The 11918-nt window shown below is 36.5% G+C and overlaps 2 protein-coding genes across 3 annotated transcripts; one reads left to right on the top strand and one right to left on the bottom strand.

The window, feature by feature from the left end:
- The first annotated feature begins 600 nt into the window (after positions 1–600).
- On the top strand, positions 601–3426 carry LOC130723953 (BTB/POZ domain-containing protein At5g03250-like). Of its 2 annotated transcripts, none has more exons than XM_057575102.1 (4): positions 601–850; positions 1085–1154; positions 1335–2505; positions 2795–3426. In XM_057575102.1, the coding sequence occupies exons 2-4, from the start codon at positions 1111–1113 to the stop codon at positions 3296–3298; spliced, it is 1719 nt and encodes a 572-aa protein (XP_057431085.1). In that variant the 5' UTR covers positions 601–850; positions 1085–1110; the 3' UTR covers positions 3299–3426. The 2 variants fall into 2 exon arrangements, with proteins under 2 accessions (XP_057431085.1, XP_057431084.1); XM_057575101.1 differs by having other exon boundaries at positions 602–850; positions 1318–2505.
- A 1039-nt stretch (positions 3427–4465) lies between these two features.
- On the bottom strand, positions 4466–5498 carry LOC130723954 (ubiquitin-like protein 5). Its single transcript, XM_057575103.1, has 2 exons — positions 5179–5498; positions 4466–4674 (listed from the first exon to the last, which is right to left on the bottom strand). The coding sequence occupies exon 1, from the start codon at positions 5407–5409 to the stop codon at positions 5188–5190; it is 222 nt and encodes a 73-aa protein (XP_057431086.1). The 5' UTR covers positions 5410–5498; the 3' UTR covers positions 4466–4674; positions 5179–5187.
- Positions 5499–11918: the final 6420 nt, after the last annotated feature.

Here is an 11918-nt window from a genome sequence, read left to right as displayed (position 1 = left end):
CAATCAAAGCATGCCACATAGGAGAGATAATTACATTTGACTTTAATTTTAATTAAAAGAATAAGATATTTTCTGATTTGGCGGAATTCAATTGGATGTCTGTGTAAAACTATTTTACACTGTCAGTGCATATCCATTAAACTCTTCTTTTAAATAATAGATAAAATATGTTAGTAGGGGAGCTTTCTAATGTTGTTTTTTTTTTTGAAATTGGGGAGCTTTTTAAATAACACAATGGATAGAAAATCAATTGAATTACTTTTTTTTTTGGAAAAAGTAAAATTGATATAACATTCTAAAAAAATGTAAAATGTTTATATAAAATTAATTTTAGCACCTGACCATTATTGCTTGTTAAATTTGCTTTTATATACTCTTGGAAATGAGTATGTTATGCATAAGATTTCTCTTAATTGTTAAAAAAATTGATCATTGTTTAGTTTCACCATCTCACTTTTTTTTTTACAATGGAAAGGATATGAATATGATCATTGCTTGACGTGTGGATATGCAATCCATGCTATAACTATTTAATATTTTATCAAATAAAAGAGAGATATATAGAATAATAGAAACAACATAAGGGGAATTTGAAGATAGCTACGTAAACCGGTTTTGTCGCTCCTTCAGTTAGAGAGGGCTTTAGATTCGCCATTTTGTTTGTGTGGGAAGCATCATCACAATCACATTCAGTTCTTCCTCTTCCTTTTCCTATATTTCACATGTCTTCATTTAACCAACCTTGATACCTGCAATTGCAATTGCAATTGCAAATTTAAGCATATATAATGGCATCCATGAAGCTAGGATCAAAGCCTGAAAGCGCTTTTTATCGTGAAGGCCAAACTTGGTGAGTCACCATTCATTTATCTCTAAAGGGTTTCTTTCTTTCATCTACCAAAATGGAACCTTTCCCTTAATTGTTGATGTTACTTGGAACATTTCCCTTATTTGTTAATGTTATTGATATAGAAATGGAACCTTGAATTCATTGATATTTTTGGATGGGGTAATAAGTTTTCAATTTTATCTGCAAATTCCCATAATTTTTGGATCATTGGAGCTAATTCTGTTTTACTTTCAGGGTTTGTACAACTGGACTTCCAAGTGATGTTACCATTGAAGTTGGTGAAATTTCTTTTCTCCTCCACAAGGTAATGGTTGGTTTAAGTTAGCTTATTGCATACATTCTGTTTGATTTTTCTCCACAATATTTACCTTGTGTATCTTTGTTTGTCTCTCTCTGTCATGGACTAAATCCAAGTATGTATTCATGTTGGTCCTTAGTTTGCTTCAACATTTATGATTTTGATGCAGTTTCCATTGCTTTCTAGAAGTGGCCTACTGAAGAAACTCATTGCAGAGTGCTCGGATGGATCAAGTTGTGTTTTGCAGCTTCATGATATCCCTGGTGGATCTATAACATTCGAGCTCATCGCCAAGTTTTGCTACGGTATCAAAATAGAAGTCACAGCATTGAATGTAGTCCCCCTCAGGTGTTCAGCTGAGTACCTCCAAATGACTGAAAGCTACAGCGAAGGGAACCTTATTAGACTAACAGAGTCTTTTCTCAATGAAGTTTTCAGCAATTGGCCAGATTCCATAAAAGTCCTTGAAACATGTGAGAAAGTGCTACCCTTTGCAGAGGATCTCCGCATAGTATCAAGATGCATTGATTCCGTGGCTATGAAGGCTTGTTCAGATCCCGAGTTATTAAATTGGCCTGTGACACGACGAAATAGCAATGAAAACAATTCTGCAGAAAGTGTGTTGTGGAATGGAATTTCTTCTGAGAGGAATCTAGGTGATGATTGGTGGTACTATGATGTGTCTTTGTTAAGTCTGCCCCTATTTAAAAGATTGATTTCGTCCGTTGAATCAAAGGGAATGAAATCTGAGAGTGTTGCAGCATGTCTCATATATTATCTTAGGAGGTTTCTCCCCTTGATGCATAGGCAATCAAGCTTCACTGACACAAGTCATGCAACCATTCCTACAACTTCTGATGCAGATCAAAGGGCTGTGCTGGAAGAAATTGTGGAGTTAATTCCAAATAAGAGGGGTGTCACATCGTCAAGGAACCTTTTCAGGCTTCTCCGAACCGCAATGATATTACAGGCAAGTCCATCATGCAGAGAGAATTTGGAGAAAAGGGTAGGAGCTCAGCTAGACCAGGTTGCAGGTGTAGATCTTCTCATTCCAAATAGGGTATACTCGGTTGAGACCATTTATGATGTAGACTGCGTTCAGAGGATTGTTGATCATTTCATGTCTATATACCAGCCTGGATCATTATCAGCTTCTCCATTGATACCAGAAGCAGGGGGGGCTGATACATTGACGCCTATGACAATGGTTGCAAATTTGGTAGATGGATATCTTGCTGAAGTGGCTTCAGATGCTAATTTGAGCTTGACTCAGTTTCAGGCACTTGGTGTTGCAATTCCAGATTATGCTAGGCCACTTGATGACGGTATATACCACGCAATAGATATATACCTTAAGGTTAGATCATTTTGGATACCTTGTCTACCCTCAAGAATCTTGTTCATATATGATATCAACAAACAAACAAACAAATAAGCCAACAACTCAAGAATAAACAAAACTTTTATCCCCCTAAGCGAGGTCAACTATATGGATCACAGATCCATATTGAAGATATCAGCTAGTTTTTACATTGGCCGCGGGAAAGCCTAACACAATTTTCATCTTAGCATTATTATTATTTTCCTTTGTGCTCAACTATTTCAAAGTTGATAATACTAATGTAAGACATCCATTACAACTACAGGTACATCCATGGCTAACAGATTCGGAACGGGAGCAATTATGCAGACTGATGAACTGCCAGAAGCTCTCATTGGAAGCGAGCACTCACGCAGCGCAAAATGAGAGATTGCCTCTCCGAGTGATTGTTCAAGTCCTATTTTTCGAACAGCTTAGACTTCGCACATCAATATCTGGTTGGTTCTTTGTTTCTGAAAATCTTGACAGTTCACAAAACCCAAGTGGAAGACTTGGCCTCCCGAGGACTGGTGGTGGTGCTTATCAACTGGACTCCGCGGAGGAAACAGAAAGTGTGAGGGAACATCTTAAGGATCTGGAGAAGGAATGCTCAACCATTCGAAAAGATCTGCAGAAGCTGACAAAGACTAAGAAAAGTTGGAGCATTTTCCCAAAGAGGTTTGGCTTTAGAAGAAAGTCAGAGTGTTGCAATCCAAAAGAATCAAATAGCTGCGATGTAAAGACACAGCCATCCAATGTGAATGAAAATCCAAAAAATGAAAGTAGTTGAGGGGGGTTTACCGAACTTCATAGCTCAAGTTAGTGGAGATTATTTGTACACTTCTGCTTTACATTCTATTTATTTACCTATGCAAATGTAGTTGTAACCTCTCAATCAAATTGTTTTTTCTTTTCTCTTTTTTCCTTTGAAAATATGGTGGTCTATTAACCAAATATTGAACTATTATTAACTAGAGGGTCGCTTGATTTACCTCCCCTCAGTAAAAACCAAAAAAGAATGTAGGTGCTCCTTGAACAAAATATGCAAACAGACTCTAAATAATCATCTGACACTGATGCATCTGATAAAATTTCTAGTGTATAAAGATTATTTAGTAGATTGAATGATTCTCTCACTTCGTATCTTCAAGTTTCAAAAAAAACATTTACAGGTCCTAAATATTAAAATTGAGAGGCAATATCAAACTGAACATCCCACAAATTGCTATAAGCCTAAACTAATGTACCGGTCCTCTGTGCTAATATCTTTAGTTGCAGTATTTGTTTTGACTTAAGTTTCCAAAAATGTTTTCTATTAGGTAAAGGGTGTACAAGGTGTTTTGTTCAGTTTTAGACAAAAAAATAAGCAACCAAACTAATCCGTTGATGAATGAGTATGTTAAGTTTGGTTTATTGGGTCCAAAGAGTTACATGGTAGGGAAATGCAAGCAACTGAATAATAAGACTTTTTCCTTAGTTTAACCTAAGATAATGATAATAAAAAAAGCAGAGGCATAATAAGGAACAGTGCTGATGATGAATGATGAGGAACTATGATGCGATGAACATTGAGGAATTGTGATGAGGAACGGCGAGGAGGTGAGCGGTGAAGGTGGTTGTTTCTAATTTGGGACAGCTAAGGTTTGTGTATGGACACATGAAAGAGAGACTAGGGATTCTGAAGCTGAAAATCACCAAGTGTTGTGCATGGGCAGCAGCTAGGTTAACCTGTCACTTAACTCTCATCTCGCAGTCACATGTTCCACTATATGCCTAGTATTTGGTTGATCGATTCTCAAATCTTCAACCTGTGGCCCGAACCAATAACGTCCATTGTTCAGTCAATTAATGCAACCAAAATAAAGTTACCAATGACCATAAATTTAATTGCAACAGCATCATCAAAGGCTTCACCCATCAGATTAAACAGATGAAACTAGCAGCATACACATGAAGGTAGAAATAAGTCAGTACATGTAATATATATATATATATATATATATATATAGTTAACAACTGATGCTTCCAACAGCAAATGAAGCCAAAATATCATTGATTCATTGAGGGATATACATTATTACAATCCAAGGTTTTTTTTTTGCAGAGTCGAAATTACATGTTGCTCCTTCATCCCATTCCAGGCACATAGTAACCCATAAAACACACCTGAAAAAAACAAGAGAATGCAAATGTTATGGTAAAACTCCAAATTGTCACATCCAAAATCAACTCTAATCAATACAACAGAGTTCTAGAATGTCAAATAGATTATAGTTGTCTCATCAGATAATATTGATCAATATTTTTAGTTTCAAGCATAGCAAAAGCCAACCACACTCATCCAGTAAAAACTATCAGATTCAAGAGGATATAAAAAGGGTCAACCCTAACAGTTATGAAAATTGGGTACAAGAATCAAAGCAAGCCAATTGCTTATGAACATGTTACATGTGTATAAGCCCCAAAACAATACACCAGTATTCATCCAACACCCCAGAAACATCTTTAATCAATACTGGGCAAAAAAAGAAAACTTCAACGCAGATATTGATCACATGAACGTAACTGACATGGGAAATCACATGATCGCTAAACCTCAATACAAACCCTAAAAAATCAAATTGCAGACAAAAAAAAAACAGCAATTTTAATTGAAAGAAAAGAAACTACCTTTAGGGTTTAGTTGTAGTAGAGTTCGAGACCCATGCCATCGTGGATCTCGTAATCCCTGAGAGTGATGTGATCCTTGTAGATGTTGTACCACTTCTGGATTCGGATCTTGTCAGCCCTTGTTCCAGTCTGTGCCGCCACCAGCTTCTTCAAGTCGCCGATGGTGTCATCGTCGTTGCACTTCACACGCACCTTCTTCCCCAATCGATCGTTCAGCACCACCTCGATCATCTTCGCGTTCGCACTCAGAAACCCTAATTCCCAATTCTATTCAATCCTATCCTCCCCTCGCTTTTGGCGTGAAACTGTATATATATATATATATATATATAGTATTTATTATTCGCCGCCACTTATACGATGGCGTATAAATTAAGCTATAAATAAATTAACCTAAAGAAAAGAGTCCACACGTTGATAAGTATTTAATGTCAAATAAACTTTAAGAAACATAAACTAAAAATATATTTCAAGAAAAAATTCAAAGGAATATTTAATATCATAAAGTTTTTTTTTTGGTACATGGGGAATTAAAAAACAAACACAAACAAAGAAGGAGAAGAAAACTAGCCACAACCCACAGGAGGAGCAATCTCACAAGAAGAGAAATTTAATAGGCTAAATTGCACTTTTGGTCCCCCACGATTATAAAAGCCACGATTCTGGTCCCCAACAAAATTTTATTGTATGGAAGGTCCCCCACGCTATGCTCCGTTAGCAACTTTAGTCCGGAGCGTCCATTCCGTTAGTTTTCTAACGTTTCTCTCTCCTAGTGGTCACTAACTCATGACATGGAAAATTTTAAACCCAGAAATCTATTATCTTCATCTTCTTCCTATGATCTTCATATTCTTCTTCATTGCATACAACCAAAAACCCAGGAAAAAAAATAAAAATAAAAATAAGAAACACACCCACACTCGGCCAAGAAGAAAAGTTCTGTATATGAAAATAAATTTAAAAACCCAGATCTTCATCTTCTTCAAACATGTTCATCATCATCTTCTTTCATCTTCAACCCTTAAAATTTAAAAACCCAGAATTTTTCTCTCTTCTTCATCATTGCAATTCTTAACCCATAAATTAAACAATCTAACTCATAAATTGATTAAATTTAATCAGACCTTTGCTCCTTCTTTACGAGACCTTTGGTCCTCCTTTCCAACTATTGACATTTCTCTTATTTATGGCTTTATTCATTTCCTCCACTGCACCGTCAAGTTTTCCAAAGAACAGCCACATGGTTGCCCAAAAGAACCATTACAAATGCAACAAAAGGTGTTCCAGATGTCTATGAGTCACTTCCTCCAGCCTCTGATTTTTCCACTTCTTTATCCACCATTAAAGAACTCACACCTCAAACCCAATAACCCCAAATCCAAAAACCTAGAACCCAAACTCTCTCACTCTCTCAACCACGAAACTCACACTAAAAAACCCCTACACAGACTCAGAAACCCAAAAAAAAAAAAACCCACAACAGAAATGGAAGGAACTTTGATGGAGATAGAGCTTCAATTTCGATGACGAGCTTCAGCTTTGAGGTTTTGAAGATCTGGGTTTTTAAATTTCTTTTCATTTACATAACTTTTCTTCTTGTGTGAGTGTGGGTGTTTTTTATTTTTATTTTTTTCTTGGGTTTTTGGTTGTATGCAATGAAGAAGAAGATGAAGATCATGGGGAGAAGATGAAGATAATAGATTTATGCGTTTTAAATTTTCCATGTCATGAGTTAGTGGCCACTAGGAGAGAGAAACGTTAGAAAACTAATGGAATGGACGCTCCGGACTAAAGTTGCTAACAGAGCATAACGTGGGGGACCTTCCATGCAATAAAATTTTGTTGGGGACCGGAATCGTGGCTTTTGTAATCGTGGGGAACCAAAAGTGCAATTAAGCCAATCTATTATGAGTCTAAAACTCATCCTTGCTAGACCATCAGCAGGTTTAATTTGTTCCTCTTTCTAGGTTCATGATGAATAGACACTTCACAATTTTGGTGCAGTAGACTCTTTGCCTCTGCTAAGTAAGCTGCACAAGGATACAAGTTTAGGGACTTGTTGCTAGTGAGAGCTTGCACTACATCCATACAATTTGATATGCAGATAAGCCTACAGATTCCATTTTGCCAAGCCAAGGTTAATCCTCTAATAACAGCAAGAAACATCTCACCAACGCCTTCGAAACTAGCAAAACCATCAATCCAAACACCATTGTCCCTAAGGAGGCAACCACAGCTCATCGAGGAAGACTTGCGGTGGAAGCTACCATCCCGATGTAGCTTTATCCAACTGGTTGGAGGGACAACAAAGCTCAATACTGCACGCTGGACAACATCGTCTCCAACCCACCAGCCCGGGTTAGGAACGGTGCTCATCAAAGAACATGGAGGAAAATCACAGCTTCAAAATGATGTATCATATCCTCAATCCAGTTCTGAAGATTTGAAACACATCGACACACACTATTTGGACTTTTGTGTTGTGCTCTTCCTACTTTTTTCTGATAGTTCTGAAGATTTGAAACACATCGACACACACTATTTGGACTTTTGCGTTGTGCTCTACCTACTCTTTTATGATTTCTTTAAACATTTTGTTGTCGGTCTAGTGAGGCGTATATGCATTGTACTCTGTTGGGCCGCAAGAGAATAAAACTGGGGGATTCATTACATTGGGCTAATAAGAGCCACGCCACAAGTGAATTTGACATCACATTTTTCACCCAAAACCTTAAGGCATTAGGTGTGCGGGTCCTCTCACTTACTCTCCTAATTTTCCAATGTGAAACTTCTTTACTCACACTTGACATCCCGACATACTCAATCTACCTAAATATGTATTCTTCTTATTAAAATGTTAAAATGTTAAGAATGTATCAAATTTGTTATGTGAAAATTTAATTTTTCTTAGAAGTTGATACATTGTCACCCAAGTCAAAAAGTGTGGCTATCGTACTGTGGAGAAATACATAGAAAACTTTTATATTTACATTAGAAAATCTAGTAATTCAGTCTTCCTTCCGAACGCAGATGCATAGCTATTTCACCGTAGTTTTGGAGATCGATCATACATAAAGACAAACAGGACTATATAAAGCAATTACAAGATGATAGAATCATAGATAGGAATATATATATGCTCATTTTAATCACAGAATCCTCATTATAGTTCCTTTTTTATTTATTTAAAAGGGACTTTGAAGCTCTCATTCAACAAGTTGGGTGACATTCAGAGCAGGACTATCTGCTACTCGGTTTGGCAGAACAGAACGATTCTCATAATAATAATAAGCAGCTGCACCTGATAGCACTGTCAGAGTTAGTGCCTGTGCATGCATCCTGCAAAGTCCAAACCAATCCAGAAATTCATTACAATGACATACATTTCAGCACTACATGTACATGTACATCAGTACATGTGTATAACCAAATCAAATTTTTATTAAATTAATTTAATTAAAATTAATTTTATGGGAAAGGTACCTAGCATGGATGAGCCTTAGACTTGGCTAATTATTATTCTCTTGAGTGGGATTCATTGATTTGTTAAAGATCACATTTTGTGTGAATCATGAGTGGATGCGTGAAGAGAATTAAGTTCAACTAGACTACAACCCGCGCGTTGCGCGGTGGTAAAATTATATTAATTAAGCAGTTAATGTAAAATTGAAATAGATAGATGATTATCTCCGTCAAGTATGAACTATATGGTGCTCTAAAAATAAGAATGAACAATTTAGAATTCATTTCAATAGTGACCAACACCTAAATGCAAAAGTAGAGTTAGTAGTTTATTGGGAATAAATTTGTACAACTAAATAAGATATAGCATTGGATAAATTTTTAACCATCGTCCTAGAAATAAAGGCCAAATTCATGTTGGATGAAGACATAACCCAAATAAAGAAGAATGAAATTCACCACCAATTATTTACTTTACACTATAAATATGAAAGCTTAACAAATTTGCAATACACAAACACAAATGTCCTCATAAGAGTCATTGTTCTGGTTACCCAAATTCCTTATCAGGCTCTAAGAAGTTTTCCCATCTCAGAATCCCAAACATGAATATAACATCTTCTCTAGCACTGATAATGGTGTTGTTGAGTGGTTCTAAAATAAGCTCAATTGATTCTTCATTCTGGACCCTTAGTCGCAAGAACTGATTCACAGAATCACAAGTCTAGTATGAGGGATCCTTGGTAGTGCATTTAACGTGGATTGCAGAAGAAAGTTAAACGCACCGATAACCTCTGATCTGATAACCTTTTCCATAACCAAAATCTGTTGTTTTGTTGTGCCTAAAAGTTCTCGACTCAAGGGCCCACTCAAACTCTTGTTTCCATTATTTCTGCGTCAAAATCAGCATCATAGCTCTGCACGAAAAAATAGATTAGGTTTTCAAAACTTTTGGATTCCTATCTAAATTAACGACATAGGTGTAGAATGTAGATAACTAAATGCTACTACAATAAACCTTCCACAGTATGTCGGTATCCCTTAACCTTTAATTACTCTATAAATATTATCTGCTTTCGTTCTTATCAATCCAGATAAACAGCCCCAATCTTTTTCTCATTCCATTTACCTTGAGTTGACCTTCCCAGCCTTACATATCTAGTTCCTTCTCAATCATCACCAATCAAAACAATATTTTGGAAAATGGTGTCTCACATACTTGCAGATTGGATTTTTTACCAGTTGCTTGCTAAATCATGGTGTCCCTCACACTTGCAGATTGTATTTTGCACCACATGTATGCTAATTCATGTTATACAACTGCAAGTAAAATGAAACGCTATGGTTTCCATTTGAGCTATATGTCATCTAAGGCACCACACCAATCTTTTTCCCTAGTATTACCAAATCTCACTTGGAGGTTATTTAACAACATGCAGGGAGCACTTGTATGAAAGAAAGTGCAAGGAGCAGTGCCTAATAGGAAAATCTTAAAAGTAAATATAAGAAAATCTAGAAGGTCTCACTCTATATGTATTTTGTGGTCACTTCCTCATCACTCCAAACAAATTGTCTCAGTCTTCTTATTCCATATACTACCTTAACTATCTCAGCCTGGCATTCTTAGCTTCTTCTCAAACATCACCAACCAAAACACAATTTTGAAAGACTGAAAACTTAAAATGGTGTCTCTCACACTTGCATACTGGATATCGTACCAGCTGCTTACTTAATCATGTTATACAGCTGCAAGAAAAATGAAAAGTTAATGTTTCCATTTGGGCTATCTGTCAACCAAGTCACCACACCAATATTTCTCTTTCCCTAGTATTACCAAATGTCAGTTGGAGGTTATCTAACAACATGTAGGTAGCACTTGGAAAATGCAAGGACCAGAGCCTAATAGGAAAATCTAAAAAGTACATATAAGAAAATCCAAAAGGTCCCAAGTCTAAAAATATTTTCTACTAACTTCCTCTCATCACTCCACACAAACTGACCCAATATTTTTATTCCATCTACTGCCTTGACTATCTCAGCCTTGCTTTTCTAGCTCCTTCTCAAACATTACAACAAAACAAAATTTTGAAAGTGTATGATGTTCCCAATGAGTTTATACAGTTATCCTATAGATACTAATCCATATGTGATTCCTCTTGCATCTGATTGACTTAGACGATAGATATCAAGTGTATGTTATTTTTAGAGCACTCCTCCAACTTTTGTCTTGTTCTATTCTTTGGATTTATTAGACAATGAGTAAAAGCTCATGGTTAATACTTTCATAAACTTTTCTGGTTTAAGAGTAGAGGACATGGAAAGTATTTCAATGCTAATGTCACCCATGTTTTATTTGGAAAATCCAAATCTCCTGGTTTTATATGGGGTTGTCTTCCCAAGTGTGCCAAGAGTGAAGTTGAAGGAATTCTCAAGCAGTATTTGAGGGCTGGAGTTGTTCTAGGCACAGAGTTGCATTCTGTTGGTTCCCACTTTAGTAGATAGACACAATAATCTCACAATTGATTCAAAAAGTTTCAAACAAACAATAAGCACAAGATACAAAGTCACATAAAAACTCACCGAGGCATCAAAGCATCTCTAATATATGGGTATCTTGTATATGGCCTTTGTTGGGTCCAGGTGGGCCAGCATCCTGCCTGCTAGGTAGCGTTCGAAACGGGGCGCTGTCTGCTACGCTATAAGGAAATAACGTTGCGCCCTCACTAACACCAATTGGTTTTGGCGTAGTGGTAAGCGCGTGATCCTTCAGCCTTTGTTCACAACCATTTTCATGCGCGCCATTTCAACCTCTATATTTCTTCTCAATCAAGAGACCCTTTTCAAAACTGTGCAGAAATGAATGTATCAAGTATAATATGAAACACATTAGTGAGCACAAACATAGAAAGATACACTCTTAGAAAATGAAACAAAATGGGAGCTGAGCCTGAGGGGGCAACCAATAATGTTGAAAACCTTTGGTGGCTAGCCATGACTCCCCTGTGCGAGTTGTCTTATTCATCTCCACAACTTCAACGCTATCAATTAAACTGTCAATTTGATTCACCTATATAATAGATAGTAAAAATTGAAAAAATGCTCATATAGTTAGAAGAGAATTTTCAGAAGAAAGAAAGTTCTTTGAGAGGGAAGTCAGACAAATAAAAAAAGGAAGGCAAAAACAAATTATTTGAACGGGAAAAACCACTCACTCAAAACTATTTTAGTCGTTGGCCGTTCGTTTGAAGATGAGCTTACTGCATTAGTTGACAAAGGGC

This window comes from Lotus japonicus, chromosome 6, assembly GCF_012489685.1.
Source record: "Lotus japonicus ecotype B-129 chromosome 6, LjGifu_v1.2".
NCBI lineage: Eukaryota > Viridiplantae > Streptophyta > Magnoliopsida > Fabales > Fabaceae > Lotus > Lotus japonicus.
The sequence above is the reverse complement of the archived record's forward strand: the minus strand, read 5'-3'. Positions and strand labels throughout refer to the sequence as shown.